Source organism: Neopsephotus bourkii, unplaced genomic scaffold (assembly GCF_033783945.1).
Source record: "Neopsephotus bourkii isolate Nb327-2 ecotype Australia unplaced genomic scaffold, CSIRO-AGI_Nbou_v1 NB_882, whole genome shotgun sequence".
Lineage (NCBI taxonomy): Eukaryota > Metazoa > Chordata > Aves > Psittaciformes > Psittacidae > Neopsephotus > Neopsephotus bourkii.
Genome location: NW_026901376.1, coordinates 2354065 through 2378889, shown reverse-complemented (window position 1 = coordinate 2378889; position 24825 = coordinate 2354065). Strand labels below are relative to the sequence as shown.

The 24825-nt window shown below is 39.2% G+C and overlaps 1 protein-coding gene across 2 annotated transcripts in view; it reads right to left on the bottom strand.

Moving 5' to 3' along the window:
* PRKAR1B (protein kinase cAMP-dependent type I regulatory subunit beta) overlaps positions 1 to 24825 on the bottom strand; it is a 103723-nt gene that overhangs the window by 41709 nt on the left and 37189 nt on the right. For both annotated transcript variants that reach the window (XM_061357071.1, XM_061357070.1), the window contains exon 5: positions 721 to 782. In XM_061357071.1, coding sequence (XP_061213055.1) covers positions 721 to 782 — 62 coding nt within the window. The remainder of the gene's footprint in view (positions 1 to 720; positions 783 to 24825) is intronic.

Genomic DNA, 24825 nt, shown 5'->3' with positions numbered 1-24825 from the left:
GGAAGCAGAATACAGAAGGTGATTGTTTCCTGAAGGCCTGCTAAACTATTCGATAATTTCCCGTCTCCACATTTAATCCTGTACATATTTGCACAGGTTTGTATACCAGATTACTTATAGAGAGAAACATCCTTTCCTATTAACATTCATATATAAAAACATCACTACAATTTCTTCCTATTAGTATCTTTCAATTGCATTAATTTATCTCTCTCGATTGATTCAACACTTCATTCAGTGTAAACACACAAGAGGCTTTAATATAGCCTGAGGGTAATGAAGTCCTCCACAGCATGCTGCAGGCATGCAGGTAAGTTGCCAAGTGCGATAACTACAATACAGCAAAATGAGGTGTTGAATATTCCCAACAACCCTGAAATATTTTCTAATTACTGTCAGCTAGCCTGTGCCACCCTTATTCATTCTGAGCTGTGGTTTACTTCCTGACTATCTTTAGTTAAGGAATGAACATTTTAATTTGAAGTGCTATTTATCTACATTTAATTGTAGCAGGGACCTACCAGTGTGGTTTTGTAGGAGACCTCTGCACATGTACCAAAAGACCTGCATCCATGAACTAATGATGCAGCTGCACACTGGGATGCTTTGAGAATATGGTTATTCTTCCCGTTAAGCAAAGAGGGTAAAATGTCAAATGGGGAGATGTGAATTGTACAACCTTAGCAAACATATAAGGAAAAAAATGAGAGGAAGGATTACCCTGTTGTATGACTGTTTCTCCTGCGATGTGTGTGACAGGGAACATGGCATCAAATATGTCACTGGGAAAAAAAAGAAACATTTATTAATAAACCAAACATACTTCTTATCTACCCAGTAGACCTTCATTGTTTCATTTAGCATTCATTAACAGATTTTGCAGAAATAGAACAGGAAAATGTTAGTTGTAACTGGAAAATGAGCCCCTGCTTGGCAATAAATCAGAATAACTAGCTAGGCACAAGCTGGGGTTTAAAACTAAGCGAGACCATGATTCAGTGCATTCTATTTTGAAAGAACTCCTGAATTATATGCATATAGGCCACTTCTTATAGCACTACACAAACTAGCCAGCCTGAGGATTTTACTGTCCAAGCAGATTTCAGGTTTGCAGCTGCAATTGGTATGTGTGACAGCAGTAATTGCTAGATGCCTAAACGGGAGCTCTCCTCTTCTGAACATCTGGCTTCGCATTTACAAGGAAAACCTGTTCCATAATACAGAGCACATCTGGAAAGGTAGATGGCTCTAAATTAATGTAGCATAAGAGCTGGCAAGAGATTGCACTCACAGTGCAGAAGAGGCCAAACTCTGAAAATCTTAGTGAGTTACTTGACCAATGCTACAGAAACATTGAAGCTGCAGAAGAGCCTTGTGCTCATTAATCATCGCTGAATTACACACCTTACTGTGGTCTCCAGCATACTGTCACATATCCTTAAAAGGCCAGAGCAGTAAGGACGGGAACACACCCTGCACCAACACTTTGGGCACACTGCCCAAATCCAGTCCTTTGTTTATTGAGGGAGACAGCAGGCTCCGTGGAGCCGGGGCTTCCTTTCCCCACATCAGATTTGGGGGAACTTATTTTCAGAAGCATGAACAGCACTGAGACAGGCCCTCCCCACCTCTCTTCCCCTTCCTATGCATCACTCTCAAGGGCTAAAGGAAATAGCTCCCCAACAAAAACAAAAGGCAGCAAGGAGGAATTGTTAACTAGTCTCTTCCCTGGCCAGGTGTAGGAATGGTCCATCCAGGGACCACCAATAACAGCAACTAGGTGAAACACTTCAGCAAAGTACTCATAATCACAATGAAGCCCAATTTACATCAAAATAGCCAGAAGATCAGCAAACAAACCCCATGCTACATTTCAATGCCTTATATGGGAAATGCATATTGCAAAATCCCATTATTAGCTTATTTCCTGTTCAACTGTTCCAGAATTTATTCAGGCTCAGTTCTAGGAAATGTTTCACTCTGAAGTTCAAATTGGTCATGTCTTTCGTTCTCAGCAGCCAGAATGATTCTGCTGAGTACTGCAGCTCTGCATCAGCACCACTCGTAGGAGAACCGGGAGGCTTCAAACCAAGCACTTCCCACTCCTGCACAGTACCTGCAGGGGATGCTTAGCCTGTGACCTATAATAAAATGATATACTGAATTAATGTTGTTTCATTAGGCCCACCTGTGCTGTTCCTACTCACATTCAGGAAATACCTCTACCATGGACAGAAAGCCTGCTCAGAGCTTCTATCTTTCTAAGAAGAAACCTCCTTCTCACCTCATTCTTAGCACCAATGCAAAGATCTATAATTATTCTGAAGAGTATACAGATTGCATTCTTAAATCCACTAAACTCATTTTTAATGATCTTAAATTGGTTCAACATTTCTTCAGTTCAAGGGATTTCTCTGTTGGCAGGAAGCATCTGTCCAGTGCAGGCTGTGGAGCTGCTTTCTATACCAACCCTCAGTGCCCTCTACCTAAAAGAAATGGGAGCTGAGCTTCAGGTGGGATGGAGGAAGCTACCATGATGGTAGGTGGTGAACTGGAACAAGACACCAAAGGCCCTTATGTCGATGAGACAAGTCAAGCTGTTTGTTCTTCAGTAGCTCTTGGACCTGGAAATTCAGTATGCAGAGGCTCATTTGCCTCCCTGTGGTTTCCCCTTGGCTGTGCCTTGGCCACTCACTGAACTTCAAGAACAGTCCTGCAGCCTGCAGATTTTCTTGGAGGAAAAGGCACTCTGCATGGCAGAGCAGAAAGTCTTCAATGCGATACACCCAAAAATAGGCACAACACTGTGAATATCAATAACGAAACCAAAATGTCACTGAACAAACTTGGAAACCTTTTCTTTCTATTTTTTTGTAATAGAAATACAGAGGAAATAACTACCCACAGTTTTACCCTTTCACCTTTGTTCTAAGGCTATATTTTATTTATAACTCAACAATTGACTGTACAAACAGTGCCCAATAAATTATGCATAGCACTGCACACTTGTCCAAAATGTTCACATTTCACTTCTACAACACCTTTTAGTTTTATCAAAAAAAGACTCTTTCACAGACTACAACTTCCAGCTGACAATGCATTGAAGCTGAAGTCTATTAGCTGCAACAGCACTTTTACACTGATATTCTGCTGTGTAGCAGTGTAGCAGAATATTAGTGTAAATATTCTAGCACCCCATATATGTTGTGCTTTAGCAGTCTTAATCTTATTAGACCAAGAGTTTAATGAGACCTTTGAAGGACATATCATGAAACATTAGTCTAAAATATGAACACACAGACACACAAGGTACCTGAAGTCACAGTGATGTTAATTTACATCTCCAAAGTGAAACAAGGGCATATCTTTGATAAATGGTCTCTGTTCCCAAGGAACAAGGGACATGACAAGAGGAAATGACCTCAAGATACACCAGGGGAGGTTTATATGGAGATGAGGAACTATTCCTTCCCCAAAGGGTGCTCAGCCATTGGAACAGGCTGCCCAGGGCAGTGCTGGAATCGCCGTCCCTGAAGTGTTCACACACCGTGCAGATGAGGCACTCAGTGCCATGGGTTAGTGGTGGCCTTGGCAGTGCTGGGGAATGGTTGGATGTGATGATCTTAAAGGTCTTTTCCAACTTGGTTGATTCTATGATTCCATAATGTAAGTGACCAATAATATCATGGCTGTCACTGGAAACACACTGTCAAGTTTCTTTTCTACTAGGGACCTACCGTTCTTAATTGACATGGTTAGGCCAAGATCTCTCACAGTGATGATGAGTCAGAATGTTTCTGCTTTTGGATGCTCAATTTGAGATTCACTAAATGGACTCAGATCTCAGATGATATGGATCAGCAGGCAGTTTCTCAACCTACAAGCCTGGCAGCCAAGAACTGGGACATTCAGAATACCACCAAAGAAAACCACCCTTCTAGAAATATCATCTCCTAAAGTGCCAAATGCTTGATATCCCTGTATGAAATCTGGCTTTTGACTTCATTCAGACTAAGTATAAAATCCAGAATTTTTTCTTACTGCATTTATCCTCAGCATCCCAAATAAGCACAAGAATGTCACACACATCAGTATACCAAAATACTTTGAAAATTTAGAAAGTTTGTTCCTGACCCAAGCCCAAATCTGAAACCACAATAACCAGATGCATTTTACACCTCCCCAGTAAAAGTCTGATGCTCCATATTCAGTTTCAGCCATGTCTCTTAGGTCTGTACTACGTAGAGAAAACAAGCCTTAAATACTGAATAAGCTAAGAAGTGGCACTTGCTAAAGGCAGAAACAATACGGCCAAGGTAAAAAACATGTCCTGTTGTTTTTTTCCTGTGCCATGTGCCTGTTTGTAAGACATTCAAAATCATTCTCTGACCATTACAGTAAAAATAAGCCCTTACAAGTACACTGCTGCAACCATCTCACCACCAAGCAAAGACTGTAGCTATGTTCTCCTACAGCTCTGCAAAAGCAGGCAGTTGTATTTCTTGGGTTTGAAGGTTTTGCTAAATAATTAGGGCCAAACACACACAAACACATTTCTAACAACCAAAATTTCTTTCAAACTTTTTTTTTTCCCAAGGTTTTATTCCAGCATAAATAGAAAGCCAGAAAATCAGTAGTTAAGTCTTCACCAAATGTTGAACTACCATGACTTCATCTTCTGTCCGAGTTGCAGCACTAAGAACACAGCAGCCTCTGTTTCCTGTCCATGCATCAGCTATTTCACTACCGACACTGACCATTCTAGCAATGCTGTGTGCTGAATTGGTATGGGAATGGTTTGGGGTTTTGCCAGGGGGTTTTATGATTGTGCTGTAAATGGGAAGTGCTCAGAGAGTTTTCTTTATTTTGTTGAAAATGCATCATTTGCCCTGTTTCTAGATGCCTTCCTCAGGTAATGGAAGAAGAAGAAAACAGCACACCAGTTCTGGTACTTCAGCTGCTGTTTCATGAGACTGCAGCCAGGACAGATGCACTGCACCTAGCATGTGGTAAGCACTGCATCAGTACTTGGAGGACTCTTTCTCACCCTCTCCAGAGCCAAAGCTTTAGAGGCTTTGCAATTTTTTCACAGCTTCCCTACCTTATCCGGCTACTCAGGGTACTTGGAGTCAAACTCCAATCAGAAGGTATCAGGGGCAATTTCTGGCTTGGAAGTGAAGCTGTACGTGGGACTGTAGGTACCTGAATTTGGATCCAAAGGGGAACACTAGCAGGACATTACTAATGTTTTCCAGGGGGATTTCTGCATATTTAATTCTTTGTAACCTTTTGATAGTTATCATTCAAAACCAAATTAGAAGATTAAGCGGCATATAGCGCATAAGCGCATAAGAACATACAGAGAGCAGTTAACTAGTCCAACAAAATGAAACTAAGAAATGTGTTTAGACATGAAATCTCTATCAATTCAATCAAAAATACCATCTGTCTTCTTAAAGAATATCAAAATTTAAAAGAGAGGGTTTTTAAAAGGTCAAAGATATCAAAGGCTTGAAGCAAGTTTTAACACATAAAGTGTCTTCCATGAGTGTTACAGCAGAACTGCAGACAACTGCAATCAGATCTGAAATCACAGGGGCTGATCTGCGGTTGCCTGTCATCCATCATGATTCTGACCACCTCTCTGGGTTGAACCAATTCCCTTTTCATGCAAAGAAAACTCCACTGGAATAAATGAGACTGCAGCCATTTAGACCAGCAAAGAGTCAATCACAGTGATTGCAAAATAAACATGATGAAACACTTTGCTGATTTAATTCAGTAGCATTTTATAGACCCTTTTTGCCAAGATGCAAATGCCTGTGCTATGAGGAAGCCAGCAGAGAGGCCAGGGCCAAGGGGTTCTCTTTCTCATGAGAAGGAGTGATAAAAATAAATCACCTCACCTGCTTTTACACCTGCTTACAGTCGACACAGAATACAAGATAGACCAAAAAATAATGTGCACTGTAGGTAACACAGCACTGGCAATGGGCAACTGAGAATGAGCTTGTTAAAACAAAACGAGAGAAGGAGGATTCCAAGCACTTTCAGAACCAGACCATGGCAATGGCCAAAATAGGGAAACTATGTAAGACAATTTATCAGTTTCACAATCAGATTTCTTTCCAGCCCTCGCTCTGCTGAATGCATTGCAGGAAAGGAAAAATGGAAGAGACAAAATGTATACGTGTTAGGCAAAAATGGAAAATCCTCATTATACCTGCAGGTTATAATTTGTCAAGAGTTCAATCAGAACAATGTCATTGTGCAGGCAGACTCAGAAAGCCTTCAGTGGGTGTGCTACACAGAGTTATTTCTTCCTTTGCTATCTCTCTAGCAAAACAAAGCAAAGCCTGCATTGTTGAGGATAGCTTTAAAAGATATGTAGCTGCTCTGGCATAATTCAACAGAAGACACACATTTTCTTGGATTGAGTCTGCCCTAGCAGGAGGATTCCACCATTTTAAACCTTTCCTACTTACATACCTTTGAAGTTTAGTAACCACAGTTAATAGTAACTCCACCTTTCTTTAGCTGTACCTCTTATTATCTGGGTATTGTTTTGAGAATTCTGAAGTTGGGGGTTCTCTTCTTGTCTGTGTCTAAGAGTTTCTTATGATTCATTTCCTGAAAAGGTAACAACTTTCTAGCAATCGTTCTAACAACTGCTTCTCCTGCCCTGTAAGGATTAACAGCACAAAATTTAAACCTTCTGCATAATGAAGGCATAAATTCAATACTTGACCACTGAACAAAATACAATAGTCGATGCATGTGTGAGTATAAGGTTTCAATCCATACTGCCTGCTCCTAGGAATGCTGCATGTCCTTGCTGATGTACAATACTTAAACCACCCAGAAACTATTATTATTTACTGACTACTGAGAAAAAAACAACAATGCACCCAGGTAAAATAAGATTCCTTTATAGAGGTATTTAAAATGAACAGCCCCGAGCTTCAAATTGCTATAATCGAGTATGTGGTGTCACAGGCATGTACCTAATAGAGTCAGTAATGAAGCCTTAACAAAAACATTACCCATCTACTCCTGTTAATTTGTTTTCCTGTTAGGCCACCAACAAATGAATTATAGCAACATACAAAGCTATTAGCAATTGAGAATATTTAATTACTTCATTATAATGAGCAATGTTTTGTTATTATTACAATTAAAACATGCATTAATTTTATTATAATGACCATAAAAGTGTTTGAAATCAGACGTGCGAAGACACTGTAAAAGGCAGGTTAACATTAAAGCCCATGTCTAATTCCATAACATTTATTAAGTCACAAGTTCACATAACTAACAGACATGTGAAACAGAAAGAAATCAAATATTGTCATCTTCTATTTCTGTGGAGTATTTCCATTTTTACTGTTCTATGAAGTCCTTTTATATTAGTAATTATTGTGTTAAATGAGCCTAATGCAACTTTATAAACCAGAGCATCAATTCATTTTACAAACTTTATGCATCTACATGTCCATGAAAGAGTTTCTGCGGGGATCTTCATCTGGAAAACCATCTGCCATTACCTACTGCAGTAAGAGATAAGAAAAGGGGCTAAGTCTTTTGCATCAAGAAAGATAAGGTCTAATCCCACAGTCTATCCCCCACTGCTTTTGTCTTGGCCTCCTTTTGTTCTGTTCACCCCACAGAAGCATCATGCCACTGAAGTCATGCAGCCAAGACCTTGGCTGTACCATGCTTGTCCAAGTGTGGAAATGCAACGTGCTATCATCTCTACCTAATCTTTCACAATGTTGAGGGAAGACCATGCTTCCTTCAGCTAGTCCCAGTTCCAGACCCACCAGTCTGTTTGCAGAAAAAGCCCTGTGGCAAGGCATGTGATAGATGCTGGGAGATCAAGAACCCTACACAATGAGCATGTTAAACCACATACCACACTGCGTCTAATGCCAGGCTGCAGCCACACAGCACCCCTTCTAACAGACCCAGCTGAACACAGGGCAGCTTTCCAAAGCCTTTCACAGCAGACCAGGTTCACAGGTTTTCATAGTTTGCAGTTCAAGGACAACAGCATGCTGGGCTGTACCAAAAGGAGTGCAGCCAACAGGCTGAAGGAATTATTTCCCTCTGCTTAGCCATTGTAAAACAGCTTAGAGTATCCTGTCCAGTTTGGGGCTTCGTCATACAAAAAATACACTAATAAACTGGAGCAAGTCCACAGTGGACACCAAAATGGTCCAGAGCCTGGAGCATACAGAAGATGAAGAGAAGGTGGGAGAACTGTTTATTCTCTTACAAAAAGACAACCGGGGAGATCTTATTGCTGACTATAAGTGCTTAATGGGAGGGTGTAGGGAAGACAGAGCCAGGCTTTTCGTAGAGATACACAGCAGAAGGACACAAGGCAACAGACACAAGTGGGAACAGAGGAAATCACCACCTGATATAAAGAGAAAGAAAAAACTCACTATGAGGGTGGCCAAGCCCTGGAAGAGGGGCCCAGGGAAGGGGACTGTTTCCAAACTTAACTGGGCAAGGCTCTTGGTTAGAGCAGCCAACCCTAACCAAACTCGCTTTAAGCAGGAGGTAGAAATAGAGATGTCTGGAAGTCCCTTCCACCTGCTGGGAGCACAGGGTTTGGGACCAAGCTTGTCCCAGTGGGAGAAATGAGGTGGTCAGTGCTGTGCTCAGCCGCAGACATGGGGGAGGCAGGGGAGTGTGAGTCAGGAGGCCAGCTGGAGGAAATCCCATGCATAATGCATGGAAAATATGCTCTCTGTGCACTGATGTTGGAATATCTGTGGGCTTCTGCATGAAAAACTGCAACGGGACTCTGTCCCAACTTCACATCACTAATAACCACCGCTCATAAGCACAGTCTGTGCATATCAGGAGGCCTTGATTAGAAATTGGGTAACATGTTTTCTGGGGGGAAAACAGCAGTTTGTTGAAACTGAATATTCCTGTGGAAAATGGCTGATGTCATTTCCATTTAAAACGTTTTAAAAGTTTCAAAACATCTAAATGTCCTACTGTGATATCTTCAGAGGATCTACTTTTCACTATGAAATGACTTCAAAATTAAGTTTCTTAGTAAAAGGTTAAAAGCAAAATAAGGCATTGTTGAAAACGATATTCTAGTTGAACTTCATCATATTTGTTTGCTTGTTTCCTGTGTGTGAGCATTCTCTAGATTTCCAGGCTGGAACTAAGATTCAAAATGGGGGGAAAATTAAATGCCAAAAGGAAATCAAACAAAGAAAAAAACCACAAAAAACAAGCGAACAACAGCAACAACAGCAGAAATAAAAAACCCAGAAACTTGGGTCAATAAAATACACTTCCTACTTAGTTATGATGTACAAATATATATATACACACACAGAGAAACACACATACTAGACTGCAGAGCCTTCTTTCTGGTTTAGTAAGTATAGTGGTTAGGAACATTTTCCTTAGCCAGCAGGTACTGGACTCTAATTCAATACAGAGACATTTATGGAGGTTATATACTGTAAGAATACAGCATTGCTGCAAGCATACCCTACTGAAGCTTTTACTTTGAGAAAGCTCCAAATATATTATTATTAGAAGCACAGAAGGGCATTGTAATGAAGTCAAAGTCATTACAGGTATGAATTGGCATTGTAGAAGTGACTCAGGGAAACACTTAGACAATGACAAACTATGTACTTCAGATAAAGTGAGCCAAATTCATCCCCAGCATCACCAAAATGAGGTTGGTGTATTTTATGCTGACTGAAGAGAACGATGGCCCAGTCACAGATGACTATATACTATTTAAATTTTCCACACAATTACTTCTCATTTTCTCAAATGTTATGGAAAAGTCCATCATGGAAAAGCGAAGGCAAATGCCATGCTGAAAAAAAATAAGTATCGTAACTCTATAGCCAAAAGAAAATTGCTTCAGATGGGACAGAAACACACCACCACAAGAATAATTATGATCCCAAAACTATGTCATTCTTAATATGAAGCAAATTCCACCAGTGATAAAGGGCGACTATAACAAAGTTCCCATATTTGAACAATTTATTCCTTCTGGTACTTTTAAATCTCTTCACTCTTTAATTTCAAGCTCCCTCTTCTGGACTATCCCAATGAAGCTAGAGAGTCACTATGCACTACTCATACTACTCACTTTAGTAATCAGGTCCTTCGTACCTGGCACTGATATAGATCACTGGTCACCCTGTCCCACTTTCATGATTACTACAGTTGAAGTTCTTTGAAAATATAATAATATACGCTGAGATTTAAAGAACTCCTGGGAGGGTGCAGTTATAAATGCACTATTATGCAATCTCTCAGGGCATATGATGGAGATGTCCCTCACCATATGGACATAGGATATATATCCCTAGGGATATTCCTATATAGAGATATAGGACATTATTAAGGTCCTTTCCAACCTTAACTATTCTCTGATTCTATGCTTTTAAATAATGGAATATAACAAATTGTATTTCATATGTACATAAGTAAATATGAACTAAACCGTGCCATGCACCTTGCATTACTGTTCACATTGTGCAGTGAAAGAAATCCAGTAATACATTTTTTGTTCTGACATTCAGACAGAGGACATTCTTTCATAAAAATGAAATTACGTAAGTTTCTGAATTTTTACATCCCTATTATCTGAAAGCTGTTGCTAGAAAAAGTTTTATTCTAATAATTCACCCAATTTTTCTATTCAGAACATATTTACAAGCAAACTGTTGTGGTCACTGAACTTGGACATGAACACATTATTCATTCATTTTCATTATTTTCCTTCAAGTTTACTTTTTTTTTCCCCTCTGTGCAAGAATCACTTCTAACAGTTTTCTATAAATAGGGGAAAATTAAGTGCATTTGATAATTATGATTGCTCCTTCAAACCATATACTTACTGCTCCTACATGCTATTTTTATGACTACAGCTCCTGCACCTAGAAGAAAGGCTTGAGTGCCACAAGAGAGCACCTGTGCCTGACAACTATATCAGCACAAAAATAGATAAGAATTATCAGGTATGAGGTTAAAATCTTTTCCCTTCTATCCCTGGTTGCCCTTGCCATTAGCAGAAAGACCAGGATACTGCAAGAACGATAAAGATTCCAGTGCTAAAGAATAACACGATGCTAAAGACTTACAAGGTGCTCAATATAAACACATTTAGAGGGGTTTTTTAGTCATGTTGATGCAAAAGAGTTTTGTACATCAGGAAACTCCTACGGTAGTTCTGTATAATTGATAATGTGTGTATCAATATCTAGAGCCACTGGGAAAGCTCAGAAGTGATTAGAGACTGAAGCCAAGGCCCTGCAGAACTGAGGCTCCCAAGTCACTCAGCTGCATGCTGGCTGCGAGGCAGAGGAACGCATGCTGCAACTAATCAAGCAGTGTTTGACATGCATCTCCTCTGGCTGACAAGCACATAACATACGGCTGCAACCATCTCCCACATCTTGCTTAATTAATTTCCATCCTTGTTGTGTGCTCCCACACCTGGAGATATCAAACAGCTGCGTATAATAAAAACACTTTAACCTGTGTTAATGGATAGGATTCAATTTCGTGTATAATTGGATCAGTAAATGAAATCATTATAAGACAGCTGATAAAGGTTCTCTAGAATGAGTCAGAATGGGTTTTTAAAAGTGTGTAAATCTAGTGTTAAAGAGCTGATGAATAAAATTCAAAGCTGACACAAAACCACATGTCCACAAGCACTTGCTTTTCTATTTGCATATCTATTATAGCTTACAGACATGTGCAAACTCATACACCCACACATTTTCCTTATGTTTTCCTTAAGTTCATCATTACTCCCCTTCATCTCTGATTCACAGCATTTCTGAGATAGAATCTTTTACAATAAAACGAACTAGAGATAAAATTTCCCAAGACAATACATACTTCTTCTGCAGGCGCTTTTTAGCGAACTTTCACAATTAAGCAACTTCGTTTTTTTACAGCTCCACTAATTCAAAGAAGACGAAAACAGAGGTCAATTAAATCAGATGATACATGCACTTTTTCTTCATTGATCTCTATTTGCAGGGGTTTGAAGGAAAGGAAACCTTTGTAAGCATGGAAAGCTGTTCAAATCTATAGATGTACAAACACAGGCCTAAGGGCACGCTTTCTTCATACCTACGTAAATAAATTCAGATGTAGTTATATTACTTTGTTCCATCTTTCTTAATATTTTTCTTTCTCAGACTTCCCTAACCAGTAAGATGTACGTCAAAGCCACCTTGAAGACACACAGCAATACTGGCAACAACACCTGCTATTTCCAGCCTCACAACGCTAATTCCCAGCAGTTTGCTGTGGTTTAAAAACCTGTCTAGCAAACATGGCCCTAATCTCTTTATTCTGTATTCTACTGCAAACAAGAAAAAAATGAAGAGAGCTCAACGTTAAATTCTGCACTGTAACGTTCACAGGTCTACTTTTATCTTTCCACAGTGATAGCAAATCTGGAAATCTAAGCTATGTTGGGCTTTCATTAGCATTGCTGGGATGGGAGAGGGGAAAAAGCAGTGTTGTGTATGCCTTCCTGCATATTTGCAGTACATTTTTTAAATGCCTCGTTGAAAAGGAACATGAAGAATTCGTCGGGCAGGCTGGTGGATCAGTATTACCACAGCCATTTGCATTCGCTCTTAGTCCAAACCTTCAAACACCTTTTGCTTGGCTCTGCTAACCCTGTGTTTGCTTTCACACCGGTATCATTTTTAAGTGGGAAGAATTACATTTTATGGCATTAAATAAACTAGGATAAACTCAGCCTCAAAACAAACTGCACAAAAAGCTTGCAGAAGTATATTATCACACGACTCATGTTGCTTCCTCCCAGCTAACTAACCCTCCCAGTTTACAGATTTCTGTTTAATTTGGCCTCTGGCATGACAGAAAGGAATTTTTTGCCCATTTACACAACTCTATGAATCAAATGTTGACAACAGTAAGCTGCTCTTCAGTCTGACTTTGAGGCATGCACCGAAAACCAGCCAAGTGCTGTACTTGCTCTATCAGGTCTTGTGCATAAACCAGCTATGATATGGCCTGTAGCATACAGAGCCCTCTGACAAAAACAACCAAAACCCACAAGAATGTTTCAGAGTTCCTTCTTTCGAAGGCTTGACGTATCAGCAAGTGTAATTGTTCCAAATCTGGAATCCTGGCTGATTACACTGCTGTGAACTGCTCCAACACCAGCACCTTAAAATACTCTATATGTAAGCTGCAAACTGATTTAGGTTAAGTTTAAAAAACATTAAAAAAAAACCAGAAGATTTTGGTGTTTAAGAAACTTATCTCCACTGGTTTGAATATGTTTTTAATGTAGGGCAAGCAGGCTTTATTCATGTTGATATGAAATTCCATAATACAATAGAGAAATAAAGAAGAAATTTCTGTATTAAAGCCCACTTAAATCCAATTAAAGGGAATAAAAAGGACAAGAGAACAACTAATTCCTTGCCTTTGCTTCTCTTCAAGGAATATTCATATAAATCCCTGCTCTGACATTTATGCCGTTTCATGTGACAGGGATCAGAATTCTCCATAGCATGTTTTTAAACCATTTACCCCGACAGCACCTTTATAATGAATAATAGAAACCTCTCCACGTTCACAGAACATTTTCTATAGACTCACAAAGGGTTTAACCCTGCAAGCTTTTATCCATGTGAGCAGTCAGCACTCGAAATAAAAGGAGTAATTTAACAAAAAGGGGGTGGCAGATGAGAGATTTGGAGTGAGAATGTTCTGGGATGAAGAACATCTCTCTTATCTGAGCTGGTGAAGTGGCTTGTAATCACGAGTATTATGGATGTGCTTTGTAGTGGAATAATAATAACAAGGAAAAATTCAATCTTAGTGCATGAATTAAGTAACTGCCCTGGATCCTTCACGCTGCTTTATTTTAAACAGAGAGCTTCACAACTTGTAGACCCACATCAGATGCTTCCTTTACATGTTCCTGTGGCCAGAGGAGGTGGAAGAAGGTCATAGCTGTTTAAACTCCATTTTGCACCTCAGTTCTTAGGGGGAGGGCATCAGGAGGGACCTCACCCATGGCTGAATGCCTTGAGATAACATTTAGACACAATGCTTATGTCTTAAGTATACAGTCAGGAAAGGGCAATGTCTGTGCGCGGGTAGGGGTGACAGCCTTCAGCAACTCTCAAAGCAACACTCCAGACTTTGGGACACTTCAGTATGAATCTAGACTGAGATGTTATCATACTTAATCAAATGCAATTTAGTAGAACACTGTAGAGAAATTTAATCTTGGTGAGGGCCAAAAGAAAGGAGGAAGAAGGAGGTAAAAAGTGTTTCTTAAATAGAGGAGATAAAGATGGCAGGAGATAAGAAGGTCAGACTAGGTGGTCAAAAGGTCCATGCTAACCCTAAACTCAGTGACAGATACAGAAAAGCAAACATTTGATCTTGGAAAGATTTGCTCATACAATAAATGGCTTGAAAAAAGACCAGCAAAGAGCCAGCTATCAAAGCAACGCTTATACCGTGGTAGTAGGTAAATACATGATGAACCACACAAATACACACCAGTACTACGGGCCACCTCCCTCTCCATTTCAAAGCGCAACTTGCACTCACATTCCTGAGATTCCCCTCAAAAAACGGACTGCACACGTTTTGCAACACCTCCACAATAATATCAGGTGATTAAAAAAAATCTTAAATGAATAAACAGATCTGAAAAATAAACTACCATAGGATTTGTAACATTAAGTTGACTTTAAAAAATAGACCAATACATGCAAAGGTCACTAAAATATTTATATTAATGATGGAGCTGAACACTAAGCAGATATTGACTTCTGTTAAGGTGAACCTCAAGATTTATTGGCCTAAGAGGTAAACACTGACTGAGATAAATCCAAGGTCAATATTTACTACCAAGGACAATAAATCTTCGTGGCCTATGAAACATTAAATAAATAAATACATGTGTACATATACATTTAGACACAAGTGTATCTACAGATTTTACACAAATTATTTGGAAGAATGATCATCAACATCATTCGTTACAGAATGTTTTCTTAATTTTGCTAGAAAGAACCAATGACTGATTATGAACCTCTGTAAACCAGATCTATTTGCATGTCAGCACTGATGATAAGGGTGACATTTCTGCTTCTCCAAGTGACTCCCTTTGCCCACCAAGCTGGATGAAAGGTTTCCAAGATACAAAGGGAAGTCAAGACCTTAAGTGTGAATTAGCTGCCCTATTTCCATCTTAGCTAGAGAACCCATGCTTGTAACTTAAGAAGCAGAGTTACATGCAGCAAAGTTGTCTGAATAATTGTTGCGCTCTGGACTTATGAGCCACAAAGATTTCCGATGAAGCACTTCTGATTGAATGCACCTTCATCTAAGGTCAAGTTTCTTCCCATGCAAGATGAGCACAGGAGGGGAATACGTGGGTATTCTGGAAGTGTTTTAACAGAGGCACTTTTACTGTAGCTGTGGCCAGTTTTGTATGAGCTCAGAACAAAGACATATCAATCAAACTGAGCAAAATAAATAAATAAAAGCATTAGATGACTTTCAGAGTCATAGGCTTTTTTCCTTGAACTAGAAAAGCAAATAAATTTAACAGGAGTGCTGACAAAAGTAGACCTTCTTCCTCCAAACAGCATACAAGATCTAAGCCAAAAGGAAACAGATGACTTTGTGTGTTTGTAGGAAGTGATTAGAGAAGGTAGAACTTAATTTATTAAGATGGGAGACGGTGATTCTTTTGTTGACTTTTCAGGTCAAGTGTTAAAACCTTCCGCAAATAAGGCAGCAGATACACTACAACTAAGCCCTAATGGCTCAGGAGACTGGGCTGTTTTCATACACAAGGTTTTTCTTGTTCTTTGAACAACTGTTTTGGAAGGCCAAGTGAGAGAAATTTGCATGCCTCCTGGTGGCCTCCCCTTTGTAAACTGGACCGGCACTGGCTGCCAGAGGATGGTTTGGACCAACGTATCTTACTGTGCCAATACAGGACAGCACCTACAGCCAACGGGGACAGCTTCGGAACCTTTTCCTGTGCATCCAAGGGAGGACAGAACAGCAAAAAAAAAAAAAGAAAAAAAAAAAAACAAAAGGAAAAGGGAAGAAGAAAAGGAAAAAGGGGAAAAAAACCCCAACAAACCAAAGACAGAACAAAGTGCTCTAAAAAAAATTATTTCATTTATCTACCAGCCTGACAAGTCCCAGAGAGGAATGTGGTGCTGCACAGGCAGTGCTGGCCACTGGATCTGCAGGAAGGGAGACCAATTAGAAGTGCTGGGCAGGAAAAGGCCTGTTAGCACTGTTACCTTTAACTTAATCTTTAATCTCCTCCTATGCCTCCAACTTGTCACCACAGGCATTAATCACCTTGCAGGTCTTACATCGATCTCAGGCTCATTTATATTATTTGTTTTAATGGCCTCTCTCATGCCACTGGTGTTTGGTGGTGTATAGCTCTGCCCTTATTTCCTGCTGACTGTTTTGGTCTATCAAAGCCTTGTGGTTTATTTTTACGCAGGTTTCCTAAGGCTACAGTATATCCACAGGTTTCAGTGATCATATCACAGTTGACCTCTACAGAGAGTACTCCAAAACAATCCATGAAATATTATTGCTCCAAATATTTTAAAAGCCTCTGAAGTTTCATTAAGATGAGCACTTTATATTTCATTGAATTTTATTAATGTTCTTAGCAACTCAAGGAATGGCAGAACGGCTGCACTCTTAAGCAGGATTTATTTCTTAGCTTGCAAAGAAAGGAAAAGTGATTTTCAGCTATACAAAAATTGGAACATGGAAGGAAGATAATAAACTGACAAGCAAAAGACAAAATGTCTTTGTACTCTGTCTTCTAAATCCAGAAGAGATCTAAGTGTTTTCTCAACAGACAGAATTGCTATATAAAACTTACAGCCAAGATTTTCAAAATTATAAGCCAAAAATCCATATTGATGGGTTTTCAGAACCGGTAATTTCAGGACAATGGTGTTCAGGAAAATGCAATGCCAAAATAGACTCGATTAACAAGCACAACTTTGAAACGCTTAGCGAAAGAACTGCTGCTTGCTTTGAGTAGAAGCTGTATCCAGAACAGGCAGATTGTGTGTCTTGCAAACTGTTTACCCCTGTTAGGATGCTTGTAAAAGGGACAACCAGTGAACAGCAATCACAATGACAATATTCAGAACATTTACATTTAATGTCACTTTGAAATAGTGCCAAAAAGTTTCCCTTAAAACTCAAGCTCTTTCGGCTACTGTGAAGAGCCCACTATGGGTTCTTAATGCTATACAATGTATATTTTATATGGTGACATATTTTATATGGTAATTATTTCACAGCAGGCAAAATGATGAGGAAATAACAAGGGAAGTTTTGGATGAGATTTTAAGAGAAGTATTGACTCAGTGACCTGCTGGGAGAAAAAATGGAGCATAAACCTCCTTCAGTTTGACTTTTTTTTTTAATTACAAATAGAGATTTCTAAAAATACTGTCAACTTCACTAGCATTTTGAGGAGGAGATAGCCTAGTAGTTAGTTTTCATTCATTTCAAACCTAAATCTGTTAGACATCCCACAGTCTGACATTCTTGTTCCAAAAGGCTCAGGAAGGTGTATTTTTCCTGATGTGAAATCGGGATTGCAGTGTGAATGCCTGACCTTTTATCAATCAACTCAGAAAAGACTGAACTAAAAGACACTTTGTTCATCATCTTTGATGGCTACAGATTGATGTCATACCAAGGTAACCTGTGCAGCTATAGATTCACCATTAGTCCAACCTCACTAATGCAAGGCTTAAAGACAAACTTTGAAGGCAAGACTAATGAAAGTCATAGAGATAATTGGAAAATGAGGCCCACTGCAATATCTGCTTTCTCCCTTTATTTGATAACTGATATTCTAGACAAAATAAATCAATCAGTTCTTCAAGGAAGCATGTTCAGTGCTATGAGCTAAACTGCTGCTTCAAATGGGAAAATTGATTAGGAAGAAGAACCATAATGTTCTTAAGGCAATAATTTAAGGGGGATTAACAACAGTTCGTATTGGAAGTGGAAGAAGAAGCCCAGAGGTAATTTTATGAAGAATATTTGAAGGCACAGTCTTAAGAAGTGGAGATACTGTGTTCAGAGGTATTGCACAGAGTATCACAGGACAGAAATGGATGCTTTTGATGACTAAAGTAATAAAGTTGGAATGCAATTCAGTAATCTAACATGAAAGGCCATGCATGCAGAAGTCACAGCAATGATTTCTACTTTAGTATGAATTTATTGAATCACTGGATAACTGTAAGCTACCCTTTTTACCCTTGGCCAGGAAAAAAAGCAAAACCACCCTATATCAGTATCAAACGGGTGACTTCCAAGTGAGCAAGGAGGTGTTAATGACATTGTAAAAAGAAGTTCTGCAAATGATCTCCTGTTACTATTGTGCACAATTCTAATCAACCATGTGCAAAAGAAACAAAGAAACAAGATGCATCTGATCCAGAAAGATACATAAAAAGGGTATTCCAGGGTGATAAGTGTACTGCAGAGCCTATCTTTTAGAAAAGAAGAAACAAGTTTGAATCATTTACAGCAATAAAATAAGAACAGGTATCATTTAGTTAAGAAATACACAGAGAGGCAAGAGTAAGGGTCAACATCAGAGTCAAAAAAGAGTTACTTTAACTAAGGGACAATGAAGGCATGAAAAATCAACACATATAAACATTTAGTCTTGAAATTAGATGCTCTCTTGCCATGGGAACAGTAGTGTAATGTAGCAGCTTTCCATCAACTGTAGCCCAATATACTGGAGAAAATAAAAATATCTTCATTTTAGGTTATCTGATGACTTGGTTTTCCAAAGTATCAGATGGCAGAACTTAATGATTCAAGAGATTTAGACTGCATACCCAAGGACAAACAAATCAATGTTTCCTAGCAGGGAAATGAAGAGTAAAACAAGTGCAGGGCTGCTGTCAGAGAAGAAACTCTGATTTCTGACAGCCTACTCTTGTAACCGAGATGAAATAGCTGGAAACTTCATCAGATTTGTTCCTCTCAACTTTTTAAAAGATGAGAGGCAGTGCCAAACACTCAAAACAATAACGTCTTGCCTTTATAAACAACCTTTAGTATCACTGGATATAAACCAGAGACTTGGACATCTGCTGAGCATGCCTATTGGATTGGCATCAGTGCTCTCCCCCTGGCTCACACGGAAGGCAACAGGGTCAGGAATGAGACATCCAGTTCTTCAAAAACAATCTTTCATTTTGCCACCGGTACCTTTCAGAATCCACCTCCTATATGGCTGAATTCTCTTTAATTTTGCCTGCTTTAGGAGTTTTTTTGAACATAGTCTAGATTTCAGTTAGAGGCAGAGACTCCATCTAACTGCATGTGTTGTGCTGAATTACTGACTATCGGGAGATGTGTGGAGTTTGGTCTCTTGGCACAGCCATGGGTAATGCTGTATGTCCTGGTACATCCTGGGAACAGATTGTCTGAGACTACTGCAAGAGTTCTATTATTACAGATGTAGCCTGGGACTGCCTTTCTCACTGTTCCACCAAGCATCCTTCTCTAGCCTTTAATCTATCTGCTAATAAATGTTATTTTTAAACTGCACTAGCCCTCTCCATATTTTGCACATTCCCACCAGAGATGCAGACAGCCTTTATCCAGACAAACATGCCATATGGACAGGGGATGAGAGTAACTGGAAAAGGTCAGTACCAGTGGGAGAGCAAGAAAGAAGGTACAAGGCCAAAATACTGGTACCATTCCCATAATCCCCCTATTCTTCCACCCTTGCCAGGAGATCCTGCTTGGCATAGCCTGGCATCATGCTGGATGAGATGCAGAACAAACCAGTGCTGCACGCCATAAAGCGTTTCTCCATCTTCCACTAATGGCATGATTAAACTAAAATGGAGCTGTGGATGAATCCAGTAACTGGTAAAGGCACTGTGTGATTCAACAAGGTCCAGAGGCATTTGGGTACAGGAATAAGCAGTGTGAGAACATTAACACCCAGCTGATGGACTAAAAGAAAAGCAAAGGAAATCTCTGAGGTCTCTCTCTTCTTCCTTTCACAGGTCTGAAGACCAGACAGAAATATGGGCATGTGTAGGGGAGTGCTAGCTATTTTAACCAAAACATTTCATCCATCCCTAAATATGGTCACAAGATTTTAGATACTTGGCTTACTCTTAAACATTAAGATTCTGAATTATCTCCAACTGTGTAGGCTGTAAAAGAAAATGCATAAACCAGAAATCCTGCAAACTCCCTAGAAACATATTCACTGCCAGTTTTTTTCTCTGTAGCTGTTATATTAATCAGTGTCTTAAGAAATTAGAATGCCCTGTGATTTTATCTCTTTCAAACCTAATAAGTAATGCTTTGCAATTAACTTCAACTCACTCTCCTAAATGGCATTATCTATCATCTAGATACACCAGAGGAAAATGCCAAGATTATGGCACCAAGGATATGGGTTGCATTTTCCTTTCAGTGAGCAGAAAACAGCAACATTTCAGTGGCATCTTGGTTACACTCTTAAGATTTCTAACCCAAATGGAAAAAATGTGAAAAGATCAGCTGTTCTCAAAAATATTGCCAAAAAAACATATTCAAGGAATTTTGCCTGAATTGGAACTCAAATCATTTTCCAGAATCTGGCCTTGAACCAAACTCAAGAGCCCAAATTTCAGGTTCCAGTTTTATATCTTATCAGATACTTCAACACAAGTTCATCTTTCAAAGCAACCTATGTGTAGAAGCGTGAGTGTACACACAGTGAGTGTGACACTGGGGTGTAGTTAATGCATTTTATTTCTGTACTTGTAAATGTATATAGTCTCACTGAAACATGTCTCCTCATCTGCCATATGAAAGTGTTATATATACAGAAAGAACGGTGTAAGGTATTATCAACATAAATTTGGAATAGTCAATTTATAAACACGTTTGGTAATATCTGATTTTAATTGACAAACGTTGATAAAAAGGGAATTTACATTGCCTTTCAAGACTCATGGGCTAGAATCCTTTTTTTTTTCCTGAAATCGAACAGATGCCAGAAATAAGTCAGAAATTGCAAAGTGGAAGAGAGCAGCGCACTGAGGGCCAGGAGGAGAAGCAAAGTGGAAAATTACCAGAGTGTAAAACTTACAGAGTTAAGAAAGAAAGGCAGAGTGGCATCACTGTGAATGCCAGGGGAATAGAGATAGAAGAGAATTCAAGTTGACCAGAAATTTTTTCAATAATATAAACCAGGGACTAAAAACATTCTGGGAGTTAAACCCTGAGTTTTCAATGAATGTAACTCCAATATCCGACCAACCACCAAATCTCCAAGCGCAATGGATGGATTTTGCCACACAACACAGAGAAGCAAACACAGAATCACAGAATCACTAGGTTTGGAAGGGACCCCTGGAGATCGTCTAGTCCAATCCCCCTGCCAAGACAAGGCCACCAGGGTGAGTCTTCTCTCATATCTCATTTGCTTTTTAGAAAAGCAAACTTATACATTTGCTTTATATATGACTTTCAATTATGGTGATTTTTCATGCCCCTGTGACTGGAAACCTGAGTCACCCTCTTTATTACAAGAGGCTGAATCCGGGAGCAAAGAACTAAAAACCACTAAAAAAGTAAAAGAAAACCCATAAACTTTAAAAAAATTCAGGAAAATATACTGGTTTTAAAGTCATATACTTGAAATCCATGCAATGTTGTGCTGATTCAGTGTTATACTCTTGCATTGATTAAACCAACAAAAATAAGAAAGGAAAAAGCAGACTCCAGTAATAGGGAAACATTAATTCAATCACATTAGAAATACACTCTTTTTTTATGTGAGACTTCCAGTAACTATGAAAGGCAGCCAAGTTTTGACTGCTCTCAGAATCTGTAAAAACTAATGAGCGACATTCTGATTGAGTTAGTTGTTACAAAAGAGCTATCTGAGAGCACAATCTCATTCTCTCCTACCAATATTTTCTGTTGTTTTGCTCCCAGTTCACAGCTCTTTTACTTTGTCCACAGCTCCTTTACTGAGACCTTAAATTCAGTATCAATTAATCCTCCTGCTTGAAGTAGCTTCCACTGACATCCACTGAGCTGCTCCAGATTATAAGAGCTTATTTGCATAGATCCACTTTCACGATCAGAAACTCACTTTGTAATTTTATTCATCAACCACAAAGCAAAGGATGTCCAAAAAGTGGTCAACATAGATAATGGTTACTTACCCGTCTTAATAAAAAGCCGAAAAAGCACAACAGGCAAAAAGCACCTTTTAGGAGTCAACTATTATTAATATAAATACACTTCACAAAGCTTTCCATCATTTGCTTTTTACTTCCATTCATCCTTTCTCCTAGTGCCCTGCACAGACTTTCTATCAAGCTACAAATCAGATACTACAGCTGGATTCTCCTTTCTCCTGAGACTTAACACAGTTAGATGGCATTAATAAGTATTGATTTACATCCATGAGGATCTTCTACTTCTGCCTTAATCTCCTATCTGATCCATTAGCAGCAGTTAACTGAGGACTAGGCAATATGCTTTCGAGGGACTGCTCAAGTTCAACAATGCTTAAAACGACCTAGGCCACAGAGAAGGAAAAATGCAGTTAGCAGCTCCAAATAAAGTTAGCAGTAGATACTGAACATAATCAACCAGTCATAAAACCCACCCCACTGCACACTAGTGCAGCCATACTGTTTTGCTGTGTCAGGAGGACCAATCCTTCCAGTTCCTACGGCAACGGGGGTACCGCTACGCCCTCCCTTTTGCCTGGCTCTCATGACAAGATGATAAGACTGGTGTCTCAGCACTGAACATCTTGTTTTCTCACCCAAAGGGCTGCAGTTCTCTCTCTTACTTCACATTCCACACATTTTCACATGTGTAATATTTTCGCATGTGCATATTTTTAGCTTCACTAGTTGAAAGGAAAAGCAAAGGAAGCTAAAATCGGAAATATTATTTTGCACTATCGAGCATATTAATGATGCCTTTCCAACCTCATCAACATTCACATCAAAACTAACATGTTAATTTATATTCTTCATATAATACTAATTATGTGTACAGCAGCATGATACCCTGTATGAGGAGCTATCTCACCATAAGAGATGAAAACATAACATTATGATTCCGACCTTGTGATGATACAAGTAATTAATTACTCCAAAGAATACTGATTGCAATAGGATTAAAATGTGGTCCCTAGAGATGCTTTAAAGATCATGTAATGACAAAAGAGGCTAAATAATTTTATTTAGGGGTGGTGTCAGTGATTAAAATTCCCCTTGGAAAGGCATAGGAGTAAAGCAATTCTGACTATTGCCCTGGCTTCTGCTGGGATAGAGTTGATTTTTTTTCCTTAGTAGCTGTACAGTGCTGTGTTTTGGATTTAGTATGAGAATAATGTTGATAACACACCAGTGTTTTAGTTGTTGCTAAGTAGTGCTTACTCTAAATCAAGGACTTTCCAGTTTCCCATGCTGTGCAAGTGAGCAGGTGCACAAGAAGCTGGGAGGGAGCTGAGCCAGGACAGCTAAAGGGATATTCCATACCATAGAACATCATGCTCAGCTCGGGTTAAACCATGACACTATATAACACTTCAGTATTGCAAAGAATTTTTTTGCAAAGAATTGCAAATTCTTTGAAAAAAAAATTCTTTGCAAAGAGTTGCTGTTTGCAAAGGCCTAGAGAAGAAACATTACTATATACAATACTGTTTTTACCACCCTATTCTCCTTCAACTGTAACTGTAACTGAAGCACTTATCTAATCACATGCACAGATATGTTGACAAAAGCATTACGTAAATTATACACAGTTTCTAATTAGTAATGACAAAAATGGGTCAAAATACTGATTTATTGAAGAGCAGCCGGATTCTGTGCAATGTCTTAGACAGCCCCATTATCTAGAAGTTTCAGCAATATTCAGCTGAGAAAAAATAAAAGCTGCACTCTACAGATGTACTATGTCTTCTCCAGCTCTAATGGAGGACACCCAGTGGCCAGGTACAGCAGTAGAAATACATTCTCTGGGTACCTAGAGGTCTGTATAAAAGGATTTGGGAATAGAAGAGAGTAGGAAAATGGGTTTTGTGCCTTACTACTTTAGCTTTGACTTTCTCTTTCAGACTACCAGGCAGCAATTTTGCAGCTGCTGTTAGAGACAGCTCTCAAAGAATACTGGGGAAATCCAGCTTCTGAGCAGCACACACACTGCTGATGCCACTCTGACAATAAATGGGGTTTGAAGTAGCATTTGTATGGTCTGAAGCTTCTCTTTTCCCAGCACACTACCAGCCTTTTCTCTCTCATGAGGCAGCACCTTCACAGAAAGATTCACATCCACATAGCATTTTGAGGAGTTTTAACATAAATGCCTATTTTGACAACTTTAAGCCTAGCCAGCCTGAAAACTCAGCTGAAGTGCTTTTTAGAACTACTGCTGGTACACAGTATGTCATGTGGGGTTAGCTGAGACACAGGTTTAAATAACAGCACACTTAAGAAATTCTGTAAGATGGGCATAGATTCAAAATATGTATTAGACTCACCTATAATCTCACATGTGTAAATAATACAAAAGCCACTGAGAGATGTGCAGTAACTCCAGTGTAAAACAACATCAATGTCAAGACCACTGAAGATTTCCCAACCACAAAATTACACTGCTGCAAAGATCACTGAAGTCAGTTGTGTGAACCAATAGGCAGAAGAGCTAAGACAAAATGCAGTAAGTTCTAAAAGA